Genomic DNA, 17,723 nt, shown 5'->3' with positions numbered 1-17,723 from the left:
ACAAATTCTTCCACCCCTGCTCACAACAGTTTCACACATGAGCCCATAGGTCCCAAAACATGGGTGACCCATGTCTTGGCATTTCACAGATAATAAAAAGGTTTCTATTAAAACAGCATGGCTGTTATGGCAGTGAGTAAGCTTCGCCAGCAAGCTCTCTGCCTGATGCTCTAGCCCACCAAATAATTTTTGAAATCAATGCTTGCACTCTCATAACTCTGCAATCCAAGCATTCTCACAACTGGATGTCACAACTGGATGTCACAAATTGTCCAACACCTTTATCACAAATAATTTCCTCTGCCTATTCTCTCTCTCTGCCTCTCTATTTCGCTTCTGTCTCTGTATATGTAAAACATGTTGCCACAATCTTGTGAAATAGTAATCTGTGCCTCTCTCTGGCCAGCCACCTTTTCCCAGCCTGCAGATATGTGAAGCAGAAATTCTAAAAGGTATTCTCTTACAGAGTCCTGCTGATCACAGATGGCGTCTGTACCTTTCACCTTGCAGAAACGTGCCAGAAGCATTTATCTTCACTTAACATCACTTGCTCATCATCACACAGTCTCCCGCCACCCCCCCCCCCCATTCTTCATTTATCTTTCTGGAGCCACTGTATGAGGCAATAGCCTCGTCTGTTAAAGAATTCGTGTCTGCCACCGTCTCCAGAGAATTAAGTAAGTTCACAGTTGACATTGACAGAATCACCTGCAAATTGTGTGCATTTATCTCTGAACCGTCTTTGGAACATCGGGGAGTAGCATGGGATGTAGGGATGTGGGGGGGGGGAGAGAAATATGATTCAGACCACATTTAAAAGTGAATCTATCTAATTTGTACTTTCTGAAACAATATGAGACCAAGACACAGCCATCTTTCAAAATCCCCTCTTCTCTTAATTTTTCAGTGCAGTTTTTCAGCCAAGCACAAAAGTGCATTTGCTAGGGTACAGTATGCAGGCAATTGCATATATTAGTGAAAATAACATACAAAATGCATTCTGTTAGGAATAATATGCCTTGCAAAAAAATGTGGATATTAGGCAGAACTGCATGCAGGCATTAATATTAGGAGAAATTCACACTCATATGTTGACGAATGTTTGTGAGGACTTAGAAGAAAGTGCAAACTGGTGTTTAAACGTGAGCTGAACTTTTTTTGGAGGGGGGAGAAATGGGGAGAAGCAAAGTGTCAGATTTGGCCATCCTTGCTCAGAAGAACACTTGGGCAACTCTGTATTATCAGCAGGGACAAGGAAAAAAAGACAGTAGTGTTGATTAATCTCTCCAGAAAAGAATACTGCTTTGTAGAGGAGAGGGTTATATTCTGGGGAAATGGATCCTTACCCCAATTTATAATAAACACCATTTAACCTAACTGTTGTGTAGTCGGCTTTTCCCAGATGGCGTAGTGGGAGTGTAGCTTTCCACCTGGCACAGACTCAAGGGACCCCTGATGTCTTACTTGCAAGTGCAATTGCAAAGGGGAAATGCATTTAAATCTTACAAGGAAAATCAGCGTGTCCTAGAGGACTTGAGATTATGAGAACCTTAAGAACAGACAAGGGAAATTAATGCCAAGCAGATTAATGGCACAGACAGAGGACTCTCTCTCTCTCTCTCTCTCTCTCTCTCTCTCTCTCTCTCTCTCTCCAAAACCTTGGCTCCTGAAGCAACTGAGATGCAACTCCTTCCAGCTCTATTGGCTTCCTCCACCACAGAAACATGCTTATCGCTGTTCTGTGTGTTGCACCAAGCACCACAGCAGTCATAGGAATGATAGACAGCCAGGAGGAATCTTGCTTTGGGAGGTTCAAATTGGTGTGAGGTCTTTCTCCTCCCTGCTCTGCATCTTGTCAGGGGCCGATTCTTACCATGAGATAAGAAATGTTGGCACATGCCTTCCAGAACTGAGGAAGGGAGCATGTATTATTATTATTATTAGTTTGTTTTTAAAGAGAAGTGATTTAAACACAAGCCAGATTTCATTCTTCACCTCCAGCGCATTCACGGTCTCACCTGCCGACAAGCTTCAAGGGCAATTAATGGTTATCGAGGAAAGATAACGTGCCCAGTAATTTTAATGTCCACAATTGTCAGAAGTCTTCATAAACACGCCTGCCCGATTTTAACCTGTTATTTCATGTCTCTCTCCCTGGGACTGATGCTGAAAACTGATTGCAAATATGACCTCTGACTCTGGCCTGGTCTATCCTTGTGACAGAATGAGGTGGTGTTGTCAGAATGGCTCTGCCTGCTTGAGAATGTATTCAGAAATGTGATACCTGTGGGATGTTAGCATCCAGAATGCATATGCAAAGAATTGATTGCAAGAGCTGTAGAACTCTATAATGTCAAAGACTCTGTGGCAGTTATTTTCAGTTGGTACAGTTATGGCAGTTAATAGAACAGTCTTAACAGTTGTGTTGTGCTGCTTCCATCTGCCTCAGAGTTAGTCTGCAACAGTTTAATCCAGGCATAGGCAAACTCCCCCTCCAGATGTTTGGGACTACAATTCCCATCATCCCTAGCTAACAGGACCAGTGGTCAGGGATGATGGGAATTGTAGTCCCAAACATCTGGAGGGCTGGAGTTTGCCTATGGCTGGTAATCTATGTAAGACGTATTAGCATCTTAAGAAACATCCACCTGCATTGTATATATTTTATCTGCCACTGAAAGTACAGTGAGTAAAAACTATATGTTATTTAAACTTTAGAAGAGAGGGTCTTGCGGAGTTTTTATAAGATGAAAAAAAGAGAACTAATTAGAGAGTCAAACAACCCAGGGCTGTCTTCCGCATACTCTGCAAATGGGAACTAGAGTCTAATTCCCACCATTCTACTTAAAAATAATAACAACTTTACTTAAAGCTAGGAAACGGCCTCCCACTAGGTCAGAATATTGGTTTATCCAACCCAGTATTGGACTTCCCAGTTGGCAGTCTCTGAGGCACAGCAAGATCCACCTGATCCCTTTAACTATAAACACCAAGGACTGAATTTGGGGTCCCCTGCATGCAAATTACATGCCCTGACACTGAGCTATGGCCCCTACCCTGTTGTTTGCCTTTACTTATTTCCTTACATTTGTATTGTGCTTTTCTTCTCTCATGGGACACAAGTCAGAAGACATGTGGTTCTGTCAGGGACTGGACAGAGGAGAAGAAGACAGTTCAGAATTACAAGAGGGGTTTGAGGGAGATCACAGCTCAAAGGCAGATGAGGGGGAAAGCTTGTAAATAATGGGAGAGGAGGAGGTGGCAGAGCCGGAGCAGCTGGCTGACATGTTATCACTATTTTATTTTATTTTGGTAATAATATTTATTAAATTTTCCATTTTAACAATCCAATAAAAACCACATTAAAAACATTCCAAATTATAAAATAATCAAACTATCCAAATTTAATGCCAAATTATAAGTCTTGGTTGGCTTTCCATGCTCTGAGGTTGAGGCTTACATGTTATCACTAGAAAGCATTCCAGACCCACCAGCTCCCAGAACCTGGCAAACCTTAAAAGTAGGAGACCAAAGGACTCAGAGACAGATGACCCTAAGCGGCAACCGTAGAGGTGGTGGTGCTGTTGATGAAAGGAGAAGTGGAAGAGAAGGGTGTGTGTGGAGATTACTTGGGACAACGCCATTATTCCAAGTGGCTGCATTCCCAAGGCTCTCTCTGTAAATACTGAATAAATAAAGTAAGGCAGCTGCCTCCTGTACCATCTTCAGACCAGCCTTCCCCAAGCTGGTGCCCTCCAGGATGTTGCTGGGCTCCATCAGATGCCCCCAGCTGGAACTGCCAATGCTTAGAGGATGGTGGGAATGGTAGTCCAGTGACATCTCATGGGCACGACGTTGAAGGAAGTGGCTACTTCAGACCTTGGATAAACTTCAGAGGCACCCAAGGTTTCTTCAAAAGCCACAGTGAAAGGCAACGTTAACCAAGGAGAAGCATCCAAGGGCCCCAAGAGTTTGCTGAGTGAAAGGGTTTATTGGCAACAGCCCGTCACGGATATTCAGATCACAAAGGAGCTGAGCCCTCTTTTGAGAGCCTGCCAAGCTTCACTCACACTACCTCTCCAAGTTAGCTGGAAAGGACTTTTTTTAGATGAGTCACTAGGACTGTCCACTGAGCCAACTTTCCACTGAAAAGAGTTTGTCACCCTGCAAGGGTTTGCATGGCTGACTGGTTGCCTTTCAACCCCCAAAGTGCACACTTTCCGCTAGGCCTTTCCCCACCCCCTCCGACACTCTGGCAGGTGAGAAATCTATCAATTCAGAGGCGCAAACCAGAACACACTACTGTTTTCCTTCCCTCCCCCCGCCCGCATTTCTGGTATAATCACAAACACACACACACACACACACACACACACACACACACACACACACACTAAAATAATAAGCTCTTGAGGAGATACAATGAAAATCCTTTTCTGTTTGCAGAAGTATGGAAAGCAAACATTCGCTTGATAACACAAACCCCAAGGAGCATAATTGTTATGATTCAGAAAGTGTTTCCTTCTCAAGGCAGTTGGGGATCTTGGCTTGTTTCTCAAAAAATGAATTACACAAAATATTTTCTCACACTTTGGCACACACTGTGCACATTTATTTTTTTTAAAGAAAAGAAACCATTCTAAACTTTGTACTCATGCAGGCCTGATTCCTTGTGCACTACAATAATGTACAGTGGTACCTCAGGTTAAGTACTTAATTCGTTCCAGAGGTCCGTTCTTAACCTGAAACTATTCTTAACCTGAAGCACCACTTTAGCTAATGGGGCCTCCTGCTGCTGCTGCGCTGCCAGAGCATGATTTCTGTTCTCATCCTGAAGCAAAGTTCTTAACCTGAGGTAATATTTCTGGGTTAGGGAATCTGTAACCTGAAGCGTATGTAACCCGAGGTACCACTGTACACTGTGCATACAACAGGACAGCAGGGGCTTTCTTGAATAGCACTCACAGGCATGCTCACATTACAGACCACCACCTCCTCTTCCCAGAGAACCATAGGAACTTAAGAGCCCTGGTGGATCAGGCCAACGGCTCATTTAGTTAAGCGTACTGTTCTCACAATGGACAACAAGATGCCTATGAAATGCCTATGGAAACCAGGACCCTGGGAGTTGTATGTCTGTGGAAAACACTTTACCAAACTACAGCTCCCAGGATGCCCTGAGGGAAGCCAAACTGCTTAAAGTGGTATAAAACCACTGTGCATTTGTAATTTAGACGAAATCTTAGCATAGGCAGTGATTGTGCTATGCCCTCTGTACAGTCAAAGAGGAAGTATCAGAAGGCGAAATCATTTGCATGTGTGATTTGAGGCCAGAGCACAGACTACCCTGTGGCGTGGTAAACGGAAGCCCCTTAGCATTCGACAAGCACAGAAGCAAAACTGAGACCCTGTATATTATTTCAGTTGTGACACACAGTTCACACTTATTCTGCCTTCTCTCGCCGCCATTCCAGCTTGCTTCTACATTCTTCCCTTTTTAAACCCACTTAAATCAGAGCACCATCACGACTACAGGAATAAAACAGAGTTTGCACCTGCTGCCCCGACGCTGAGCACATTTACTCCAAAATAAGCAGCAGTTTGCTGTCGAAAATGGTGTTTCAAAAGTAATAAAAGGAGCACCTGTCACCAAACCTGAGTTTCAGGTGAAGCATCCTTTTGCTGTTAGGCTCATTTACATGCGGGGGGGGGGGAGTCCCAATACATCTGGCGGCAAGAAGTCAAGGACAAAAATTGTGTCTTCCTCCCATGGTATATTCAGAAGCAAATTGGACCAGCAGCTGAATCTTAACATCAGCAGGGGCAGTGGAACAATGCGTCTCCTTCAGACTTCCTTTGTTGCTGCATTTCTAGCCACAGGCTGGCACTTTAAAACTCCTTGTCCTTTTTCTTTTTTTTGCTCCGGTACTTTCCCCATAACAACTCACACTTTGCCACTGAATCAGACCAAACTCAAATTGCTGTTTGTTCCGATTCAGAATGGGTTTTCATGGGGGAAATGCCAGAAGAAGAAGAGTTTGGATTTGATATCCCGCTTTATCACTAACCAAAGGAGTCTCAAAGCGGCTAACAGTCTCATTTCCCTTCCTCCCCCACAACAAACACTCTGTGAGGTAAGTGGGGCTGAGAGACTTCAGAGAAGAGTGACTGGCCCAAGGTCACCCAGCAGCTGCATGTGGAGGAGCAGAAACGCGAACCCGGTTCCCCAGATTGCAAGTCCACCGCTCTTAACCACGACACCACACTGGCCAGGAGGAAGAAAATTGCTTTAAAGTGCAGACTTGTGCCTAGGAAGCATGAGGCAAAAACTAAGTGTGGATGAACCCAATGTCTTCCTGCTGGGAGCAGCAGGCTCATTGAGGGGTGTGCAGAGCATGTGCGGACCATGCAATAAATAAATAAATAAATAAATAAATAAATAAATAAATAAATAAATAAAACCCTGCCCATCTGGCTCGGTTTCCCCAGCCACTCTGGGTGGCTTCCAACCGAATATTAAAAACAAGACAGCGTCAGACATTAAAACCTTCCGATAGTAATAATAATAATTTATTATTGGGCCATATGGCTCTGTCGTTCTCCAGCATCTCACTGTCATTCCCCATTTCCCAGAACCAGCTGCTCAAGGAAGCTTTCTCAGTCTGGCTAATGGTAGGACTGGCCCTATTTATATGCACTTAGGGTGGGGAGAATGAGCCTGATTGAGTCTTGGCTTCATGTTGATCTTGGGAAGGAGGATGAAGAAGAAGAAGAAGAAGAAGAAGAAGAAGAAGAAGAAGAAGAAGAAGAAGAAGAAGAAGAAGAATAGTTTGGATTTGGTATCCCGCTTTATCATTACCTGAAGGAGTCTCAAACCGGCTAACATTTTCCTTTCCCTTCCTCCCCCACAACAAACACTCTGTGAGGTGAGTGAGGCTGAGAGACTTCAGAGAAGTGTGACTAGCTCAGGGTCACCCAGCAGCTGCATGTGGAGGAGCGGGGAAGCGAACCCGAATCACCAGATTACGAGCCTATCGCTCTTAACCACTATGCCACAGGGACTTGGCACCAGGAACATAAAGTAAAAGAGGCAAGCAGGCTGGGATCAGGAAGACCACAGGATGGAAAGAAATTGGGAGCCAGAAGAAAGCGGGTCTAGGAATCAAGATGTTTTTTCTCTTTTTGTTGTTGTTTGGTTATAGAAAATGAATAAAAAGAATAATAAAAAGATGTCCAGCTGGACCATACATGCTGGAAGCAAGTGCAAGAGGAAGCAATGAGTATAGGGGCAAAAAAGAGGAATATCTGGTAGACATGAATGCGAGGAGGAAACCTATAAAGCTGGCAGTGTGAGGAAGAAGCTGTTGAGCTGCTCTATTTTCTTTCCTCTTGGAGAGACTAACTGGAAGCCGGAGCTGATCAGACAAGACCACAGCTGGGACTATTTTGGGTAGGTAATCTCAGAGCAGGTGGCTGAGTTGAGGAGGTGCAGAAGGACATCTGAAGGCAGAACAGCCTCTGCTTTGAAATGCTATTTTAGATGGTTTTGAGCGTGGGAGGGAAACGGTAATTTATTTCAATGGGAAAAAATAACTAATTGCCAGTCTGCATGACAGGTTATTTACCCATCGAGCCTAGTACTCTGACTGGTAGCAGCTTTCCGGGGTCTCAGGCAGGGGCTCTTTCCAATTCCCTGTTAAGTTCATCTTCTCTCAGCTTTCCAGTTTTCCAGTCTTCTGTCACACCCATAGCACACTTTTAAAGTGCTCCCTTGAATCCTGGGAACTAGAGTTTACCCCGCCACAGGGCTATAATTGCCAGCACTTTTAACAAACTACAGTTTCCAGGATTATTATTGTTTTTTGGGGGGGACCAATGTGCTTTAAATGTACTTACGGTGTGGATGAATCCTGCATTGGGTTTGTGGCTTATTTATTTTTTAAATTTGTAAGCATTTTAGTGCAAATCTCTCCTAATACACATATCTTCATATGTAACGTTACCTACTAGAAACATTTTTGCTAGCCGTTTCCGTAATATGCGTTCTGCATGTTATATTTTCACAAATTAAATGCATTAATAAGCACACTTTACTAATGTGCATTTATGTACACATTACTTGGCTGCAGAACTGCGGTGCAAATTTTGGAGAAGCGTGAATTTCAAAGAATGCTTTTCTTCATGTGTTCTTCCAGAAAGTGTGCGTTAAGCATGTGAACCAAACCTAATTGCTCCCCCATGTCTACCTGCTACCCCCAACCCTTTTAACTTGGGATTCCAGGGGTGTAATGCAGGGCCTTTGACACCTAAAGTGTGTCACTGAAAGATAGCCCATTCGCATCAAGGAGGGCCCTGCCAAGCAGAATTGCCTGGGATCAAATCAGGGTGCATTCAGATTTCTAGTCTAATGCTCTCCCAGCTGAGCTACTTTGGCTCCTGTGTTCACAAGGACGTTGCCACATCCATGCCCTCTCCACACCTTCCTGTACCATCAGGGTAAGACTTGGGGGCAGACATTCAAGGCCCTACTCAGCATAATGAGCAGAGATGATGGGCCTCAATGCAGTATGGTGGGCTCTGTCACCTGTTGAACTAGGTGAATTAATATGACACATTACCATTGAGAGAGAGAGAGAGAGAGATGCCACACAAAAACTCTTCAGCCTAGGAGTCTGCAGTTCCAGAGGATGTCTTTGACTCTAGTAAGTGCCGTATTTTTCCATATATAAGACGCCCCCATGTGTGTGTGGGGGGGCTATCAGTGTATAAGACACCCTCTAATTTTTGACATTATTTTTTAGGAAAAAAACCTAGTCTTATACATGGAAAAATACGGTACAGTGGTACCTCTGGATACGAACGGGGTCCGTTCTGGAGCCCCGTTCGCATTCTGAAGTAAACGTAAGACGTGACTGTGCGTCTGCGCGTGCGCGGGTCACGTTTCGCCGCTTCCACGCATGCGCATGACATCATTTTGAGCATCTGCGCATGCGCGAGCAGCAAAACCCGGAAGTAACACGCTCTGTTACTTCCGGGTCGCCATGGAGTGCAACCCGAAAATACTTAACATGAAGCTACTTCAACCCGAGGTATGACTGTATATGCTTCCTACGACTTCATGCTCTGTGATTCTCCTGAGTTGGTGGGAAAGTGGGGACACAAGAAGAGCCAGGTGCATCCTGGGACTTAAATTCAACAGCCCTCTTCCATTGCTTGCCTCCCCCCCAGCAACCAGTAGTAAGTGGCGCAGGCTGCCCCTGAACATGGAGGTTCTACTCAGAATCTCAAGAGGAGCGCCAAAAAACGACACTACCTTGGAAGGGGTCCTGAAGAGGGATCTCACTGTGACCTCAAGAGTACCTTTTTCCTCCTTGGCTGCTGTGCAGCTGTGTAAGAGGTAGCTGGCCTGTGGGAATGCCTTCTGCTTCCTACTGCGGTTGTCAACTCAGTGCTGGGTCAACACGCAGAAGACAACCCTTGTTTTCTTGACTGTCAATTGCTCCCATTGCCCTGTCAGTGAGCTCGTGGCCTCAATTTGACGCTGTGTGTGTCACCATGATCCCCCAACAGTGTCAATTATCCAGCAACGCTCACCCACCCACCCTTGGTGCATGTTGAGGCCTGTTTGTTGGAGAGACTCTTGCAGGCTCCCTTCTGAAACTGTCACGGGTCTAGCTTTTCCCAGGGTGGCATTTGATTTTCTGGAGCAAAGCTGTCACTTAAAGCTGGCAAGGAATGGATCCAACCCCCCCGTGCCCTCCCCATCTCTGGTCACATCTGGGTCAGGATGTTTCAATAAACATTTAACCCTGTGCAAAGATATTAAGCAAACACCAGGCTGGGAGTGTTTACTCAGTGATCAAAAGCCCTTGAGCAAAAGTAGAGCTGGTTATAGTGCTGGAGAATTATGAGTATATGGCTGACAGAGCATGTGGGAAAAGCGTTTTGCACGGGCCTTATTGGCGCATGTGGCAGAAGAGGAAAACCCACCAATAGAAAGCAGTAGTGACCTATGTCCAGTGCTTAGCTCTGAGTGCTAGAATGGTTAGGTTGCAACAACCGGAAAGGCTGCAGACTCCTGGATACTGAGGAGTCCAGCCATGATGGTGCTTGCACAGACGGAATGATAGCTCTGTCAGTGGTAAGGGAAGGGCGAATCCTGTCAATTTTTGTTTCTTCCAGTCTTCACATTTCCACATCAGTTGTGATTCATTTCTATGCAATTTTTTCATAATAGACACTTTCTTTTCTGTGCAATTATGCCTGATACGCATATTTTTTGCAAAACAGCTTCCTCTAACATACTGCATTTATGGATGCTATTTTCGTTTATGCGCCTTTTTAGGCATGCAGTTCCTTAGCTTGTGCGTTTTTGTACACATCGCTTGGTTAGAGAACTGCACTGCAAAATCTGGTGTGCAAATGGAGGTGTGCAAAATGCCGAAAGGCGGCTGCATTTTGGTTCTCACACTATTTCAGAAAGTAAGTGCAAATTAAATATTAACTGAATTGGATTTGTCTGCCAGAAGGTCCCAGATTCAGTCCCTGGCATCTCCTGTCGTAAGGACCAGGTAACAGATAATGGGAAAGCCCTCTGCTGTAGATCCTAAAGAGCCATTGTCTGGCTGAGTATGCAAAGATACTTGCCTTTGTAGAAGGCCAATACCTCAATGGCAGAAGTCCCCGCTTCAGTCCCTGACATCTCTAGGTAGGGCTGGGACAGATTCCCTGTCCAAAACCTTAGAGAGCTGCTGCCAGTCAGTGTAAACAACACTGAGCCAGATGGACAGGTGAACTGCCTCAATAGATTGCAGCTTCCGGTTTTGTGACAAGATTGGCCTAAATGGGAAAGGTGTTTCTTAAAGCAGGGTCTTTGCTTATATGTATATCCTAGACATGTTAAGACAGCATCACAGTTCCTGGACTTGAGGTTCTTGGCCAGGGAATTGATGAAGAGGCAGGTTTGGGAGGCAACAAGGGGTTGGGTGGCAGCCAAGATGTATAGCTGTGTCCCTCTCCAACAAATATATGCCACTCTGAGGGAGTGCGAGTCACTGATGCAATATAGTGGGCCGTGACCTGGGATTGGCTCTCCAGGATCACATGACATACTCCCAGGACCAAGAGGTCTCTGGTCCATGAAATGATTCTATCCTGGTTTAAGCTACAGTTTTAAAAATAAGGAGAAGGAAGTTGGGATCTGGAGGATGCCAAACTCCGCTCCAGGCATCACATGGTTTGCTCACTCTGCCATGATGGCAAATACACATGAAGTGAGAAAATGTCACGCTTCATGCTGGGCTCTCTTTGCTACCAATCATAACAGTGTATGAAGAGCCTACTGGATCAGGCCAATGGCCCATCTAGCCCAGCATCCTGTTCTCACAATGGCCAACCTGTGGGGAAATCGCAAGCAGGACCTGAGCACAAGAGAACTCTCTCTACAACAACAACAATTTATTATTTATACCCCGCCCATCTGTCCGGGTTTCCCCAGCTACTCTGGGTGGCTTCCAGCAAAATATTAAAATGCAATAATTCATCAAATATTAAAAGCTTCCCTAAACAGGGATGCCTTCAGATGTCTTCTAAAAGTCAGTTGTTTATTTCCTTGACATTTGATGGGAGGGCGTTCCACAGGGCAGGCACCACTACCGAGAAGGCCCTCTGCCTGGTTCCCTGTAACTTCACTTCTTGCTGTGAGGGAGCTGCCAGAAGGCCCTCAGAGCTGGACCTCAGCGTCCAGGCAGAACAATGGGAGTGGAGACGCTCCTTCTAGCAGATGGTATTCAGAAGCATTACTGGATCTGACCATGAAGGCAGAGCATAGCCACCCCCTGTGCTACAGTTAGATATGGGGCAAAAAATTTGATTCAGTTCACAATTTAAAGACAAACACACCAAATCTACGCTTTCTGAAGCGGTACGTGAATCGAAACAGTCTTTTGAAATTCAAACGTCTCTGAATTTTGCAGTGCGGTTCTCCAGCCAAGCTACGTGTTCAAAAATGCACGTACTAGAATAAAATCTGCATATATTAGTAAAAGAACATGCAAAGATTCCTTATATTAGGGGAAATTGATTTGCAAAACTGTGCATGGTAGGCAATATTGCATATAAACTGGGAGAAGCCGAAATTGACAGATTTGCCCATCCTTAGCTGCATTTTACATTTCAAGAAACAAAAAAATCTACTAAGAACCCTGCTGATGTTGTTGGCAGTCAAGCAGCTGTCTTACGAAGCCTCAATGAAGTTCGTTCCCCCCACCAACTTTTCCCAAGGTGGCTTCGCCTGAACGGAGGCGCACATGATGGAACACATCACACATGGCGGTTTCATCTTTCGGTCTCACTTCTCAAGAACTCTCAGAGCTGGGTTCTTAACCCTCACCTGCTGCAGAATCAGTGAAGGATAAACATTTGACATCCACCTTTTCATTTCAACTGGCTGTGCTCGGGATGTCCAAATATTTGATGTCCTGAATTTCCAAGGGGACTCATTTGCACAGTGGCAGTTTAAGAACTGTGCTGAATGGATCCATGGTCCTGCATCCTTTCCCCATCAGTCACCAACAAGATGCTTCTGGGAAAACCCCAAACCAGGGTGTGAAGGAAAGAACCCCCCCCCCCACTGTTTGTCCCCAGCACCTGGCACTCAGAGTGTTAAGTTGTGGGTGAACATATCAGACGACACAGTGATTCTTCAAACAGCTCTTGTTTATTCACAGGCCAGAACAGAACTGAACTGAAGGGTTCAGCCACCCAGCTTATATAGAGCTCCACTACAACACAACAGTAACCACTTTCTGTAACTATCCAATCACTGAACGCAACTTTCAATCCCTTATTTGCATATGTGGACCTGAGTGAAAACTATCTACAGTATCCCCCTGCTGGCCCAGGGTGAGAACTTCAGTACATAACACAGAGGGACACTGCCTTTGAACCCGGGGTTCTATTTTGTGTCCTTTGATAGGACCATTTACTCCATGAATTTGTTTAATTCTTCTTTTTAAAATCTCCCTAAGCCACTGGCCATCTTATGGCAGCATATTCCATAAATTAGCTGTTGGAAATGCCCAAAATAAGAAAGCACTTCAAAATATGTGTTGGTTCACAGCCAGAATGTGGTTGGTTAAATGTTCGTTTTTTAAAAAAAGCATTCGCAGTAATGGCGAACCAAATGGAGTAGCAGCCTCCAGTTCCAATTGGGATGGAGGAGAAATTCAGATAGCCTAATTCACACTTTTCAAAACAACGCATGGACCAAAAAAACCACTATCCTTTGAAATTCACACTTCTCTGAATTTTGCAGTGAAGTTCTCCAGCTAAACAAGGCATACAGAAATGCATGGATTTGTATAAGATAGGGTTGCCATACATCTGGAATTACCAGGACATAGCCGGGATTCGGCCGTTGGAAACTGTGTCTGGGCAGAAATTGCTGAAATATATGGGGAAATTCAGACGTATGGCAACCCATGTCAGAAGTGTAGATTTTGGCGAATTTCCTTAAAAATAGCTCAAAAACTTCATTTTTTTTAAAAGATTTTGCCATAAAAGGCTAAACAACTTTTGCATCTGGATTTTCACTTTTAGAAATATGGCATCCCTAATATAAAACGTGCCTATAAAGGCATATATTAGTGAAAAATAACAAAAGTAACATTTATTAAAGGAGAATTGCATACAAACATGAGTTTAATAGGATAGGCAAAATGTGCGCTTAAATGGCACTTAAAGTTCATGAGAACTTTAAAAGTAAATAAACATAATAAACGAACAGAAATGAGGAGAACTGTGCTTAAGATTTGGAAAAGTAAGAAACGGAGAGAACCGAAGCTGAAAGCTTCATCTATCCCTGTTGATGGAGGTACATACTGTACTTTTACCTGCTTTTTCTGATTTGTCAGCCACTTTGAATCTATGCTATATAGAAAAGAAGGAGCGAAAGAAATAAAGGCGGTTGGGTACCCTGTAGTTACTAACAGGCATTCTGCACATGCTCAAATGCAATAGCCCAACAGCAGCTGCCAGTGGCTTGATCAATGCCATTCCCCTTAACTCTTTGCTGATTATTTGACATTTTTTGAAGGCAGATGCAAAAGATAAGATTCACTTTCTAAAATGGAAATTGTTTGGTTGGCAACCACTGCTGTCATTAAAAAAAAAAATGCATTGCTCCGCTTGTGAATCATTCAATGACATTTGATTCATGGTGACTAATCTGACAAAAGCATTGGAAATATTCTCTCTGCATTATACATGCTGGAAATTTGCTTGCCCCACAGAAAGTAAATTGACTCGCCAAAAAAGGTGAGTAAGAAAGGGACGTGACAAGAGGTAAATGATATTATGCATTGTCTAGAGAAAGCGGACAGTCTTTATCCCTCTCTCAAAGAAGCTGAATGTTGGAAGAAGGTTCAGGACAGACCAAGGCAGGTGCATAGTTAACCTATGACATTTGCTCCCACTCCCTGCAGTTTCAGCCACCAACTTGGACGGCTTTAAAAGAAGGTTGCGTAAACTCCTGGTGGAGAAGGCTACTCCTGGCTACTAGCCTGCTGTCTATACTCTACAGTGGTACCTCGGGTTACATACGCTTCAGGTTACATACGCTTCAGGTTGCAGACTCCGCTAACCCAGAAATAGTACCTCGGGTTAAGAACTTTGCTTCAGGTTGAGAACAGAAATCGTGCTCCGGTGGCACGGCAGCAGCAGGAGGCCCCATTAGCTAAAGTGGTGCTTCAGGTTAAGAACAGTTTCAGGTTAAGAACGGGCCTCCGGAACAAATTAAGTACTTAACCCGAGGTACCACGGTACTTGCACTGTCAGAGGCAACGTGTCTCTGAATAGCAGTTGGTGGGATTCACAGTTGGGGAGTGTTGCTGTTGCGCTCATGTCTTGCTTTTAGGGCTTCACAATTGACTACTCTGAGAACAACATGCTGAACTAGAGGGGATTTTGGTCTGATCCAACAGGGCTCTTCTTAGATCATTACGTTCTTAACATTCTTTCATCCTCCATCTCTGTAAAACGGTGCTTTAACTTCACCACTATCCTTGGAAGCCTTAGGTAAGTTACAGTGGTACCTCAAGCTGCATACTCTTCAGGTTACAGACTCCACTAACCCAGAAATAGTACCTCGGGTTAAGAACTTTGCTTCAGGGTGAGAACAGAAATCGTGCTCTGGTGGCGCGGCAGCAGTGAGAGGCCACATTAGCTAAAGTGGTCTTCAGGTTAAGAACAGTTTCAGGTTAAGAACGGACCTCCAGAACGAATTAATTACTTAACCCGAGGTACCACTTTACCCTCTGTACACTCCTAATGGCAAGCTTGCTCGGCTGCGGGCAGATAACACGATGCTGTGACATTTCCTGGGATTCCACGTACCTTGGTTTTTAGAGAATAACAGTGCCGTAATTTACTGCAGTGGTTGACGGGCTTCAGGCTTGCAAGACCTGCCATATTTACGCAAATCTAATGCACCATCGAATTTAATGTGCACCCTAATTTTCTTCGATGTAATTTGACCCAAAAAGGTGTGCATTACTTTCAAGTAAATGTGGCACATCGTTTTTCAGTAGAACTCCAGGACTCAATCAGAGTGAGGTCAATTATCTATTGCTCCTCACAGATGCAAATCAATGTCTAAGTTATGATTGATCAGGGATCCTGACACAAAATTCCCTGATCAGTAGTAAAGCAGCACAAAGACCTGATCAAAGGCAGGCAGTTATTATACAGGTGAGGATCACTGAGGCTGAGAGGAAAGAGGTTTGCACAAGATCATCCATAGCAGATTTTTAAAAAATCCATTTTACTTGCTATTGTTGAAGTATTGGGAATCAGAAATCCTTGCCAAACTACTGCACATGACACAGCTATCAACTAGGGGATTCTGCTCTCTCTTCTGCACACCTAACATGCTTACTTGGAAGCAAGTCCCATTGTATTCACTGGGGTTTACTCCCTAGTAAGTGTGCTTAGGATCACTGCCTAAAGCTGCTGAGCTATTACCCACTTACCTCGGAGAATCCTCCATTAAAGGTCAGTGGGCTCTACCCAGCTAAGTTATACTCAGAGTAGACCCATTGAAATGAACGAACCTAAGTTAGTCGTGTCCATTAATTTCAATAAGTCTACGCTCAGTAGAATTAGCATTGGATACAACTCAGCAGGACTGGCTTCTATGTAAACCTATGCAGGATTTAAATCGCACTGTGAATTTGTATGTGTGCCAGAAAACAATTGATGGTTCAGATAATTTGCCTTTCCAGTACTCAAAAGCTAAACGTCTTCTCTGAAGGCATTGCCACAGATCTGTCAGCCTCAGATCTGTGGATTCTTAGCAGGCGCACTTGAAGCAAAGCTGAACGGTACCAAGGTGAGAGTTAAAAGAGTAAGAAGAGTTAATTCTCTTCTGTTGGTTGCCAGCCAGGATTCAGTGACAAAACGTTGCAAGGTAGTTCTAGAGAGCAGTGTTCATCTGAGCATATGCAAAGTGCTCACCATTTATCACCCAGTAAGCACTGTTTGTTCCAAATATGCCAGAGAGCAAGAGGAAAAGGCTTCAGCACCTTCTTTTTATGCTGTGAATGATTTAATCTGGAAGAGCTCCAGGGCCATCTCTGCTTAAGTCACAAACTCTCAGCCTCAGCCCCCCCCCCAGCTGCAAAATGTGAATAAGAATAAAGACCTACCTCAGAGCGGTTCCAATACAATAAAAACTGAGAAGCACTTTGGAAAAGGAGGAGAAGGATAATATAAAAATAGCAGTTCTTCCTCTACAGTTTTGCTACAGTACTGTTCAACAGTGCAATCCTAACAATGTCTACTCAGCAATGCATCCTATTGAATTCAGTAGGGCTTACTCCCAGAGCCTATCTTTGCATTCTAGTTATTATTATTATTTTAAAAAAAGAAGAGTCCAGAACTCACATTTTTGCCAGTGCATATTCTGGGGCAGGAGGGGGTCCCTTCTACCCCTCTTGGGCTTATTAGTTGCTCGTTGCACCTCGATGTGATAACAGGCCGTCAAGATGTTCCTTTCAGCTTTTTTTTTAAAGACCAGGTTCCCGCTGAACGGCGTGACGATGTCACATCCTCTAACCACAAGCACTTAAAAAAAAATTACCTCCCTTTTGCACAGTGCTGTTCTTCACCACAACATACAGTTCCTCCAAAGTTACTGTAATGTGAAAGATGTTGGGCACAAATGGCACAAATTTCTTATCTGAGCGTTAAAAACAACAACAATCACTCCACAAAGAACACCGCATATTTTCAGCCTAATAAAGTAAGCTGTTATTTATGGGAGGAAGGCACTGTTGTAGGATTCTTAAGGCCAGTAGACCTTTTATTAGGGGAACTTCAGTCCCAGGAACTAAATGTGGCCCTCCGGACCTCTCTGCCTGGCCCTCAGAATGCTCCCTGGCCACACCCACTTTCCCTAGGCAAGGGTCCTGCTGTGCAGTCTGAGTGCTTTTTGCCTGACTGGAGAGCATCCTTGAACTCTGATAAAGCATTTTGCTTGTCTGAATGGAGGATAGTGTCGAAACTAGTCTGTAGTACAAGACTAAAATTTACATAGGTCGCTCCACCCACTTTTGCCTCTGGCTCCACCCACCAGTCAGATGTGGCCCTTGGAAGTTTGCCCAGAAGGGAATGTGGCCCTCTGACTGAACCCATCACTTAGATAACCTTGTGAGTGCCTGCTCACA

The 17,723-nt window shown here is 44.3% G+C and overlaps 1 protein-coding gene across 1 annotated transcript in view; it reads right to left on the bottom strand.

The window, feature by feature from the left end:
- Positions 1–16,972, bottom strand: part of POU2AF1 (POU class 2 homeobox associating factor 1) — a 30,924-nt gene extending 13,952 nt beyond the window's left edge. Inside the window, exon 1 of the mRNA XM_083714140.1 lies at positions 16,942–16,972. Coding sequence (XP_083570266.1) covers positions 16,942–16,957 — 16 coding nt within the window. The 5' untranslated portion in view covers positions 16,958–16,972. The remainder of the gene's footprint in view (positions 1–16,941) is intronic.
- Between the last annotated feature and the right edge of the window lie 751 nt (positions 16,973–17,723).

The sequence above is a fragment of the Podarcis gaigeae genome (assembly GCF_964106915.1).
Source record: "Podarcis gaigeae genome assembly, chromosome: 15".
NCBI classification, from domain to species: domain Eukaryota; kingdom Metazoa; phylum Chordata; class Lepidosauria; order Squamata; family Lacertidae; genus Podarcis; species Podarcis gaigeae.
This window is presented reverse-complemented; position numbering and strand designations above follow the sequence as displayed.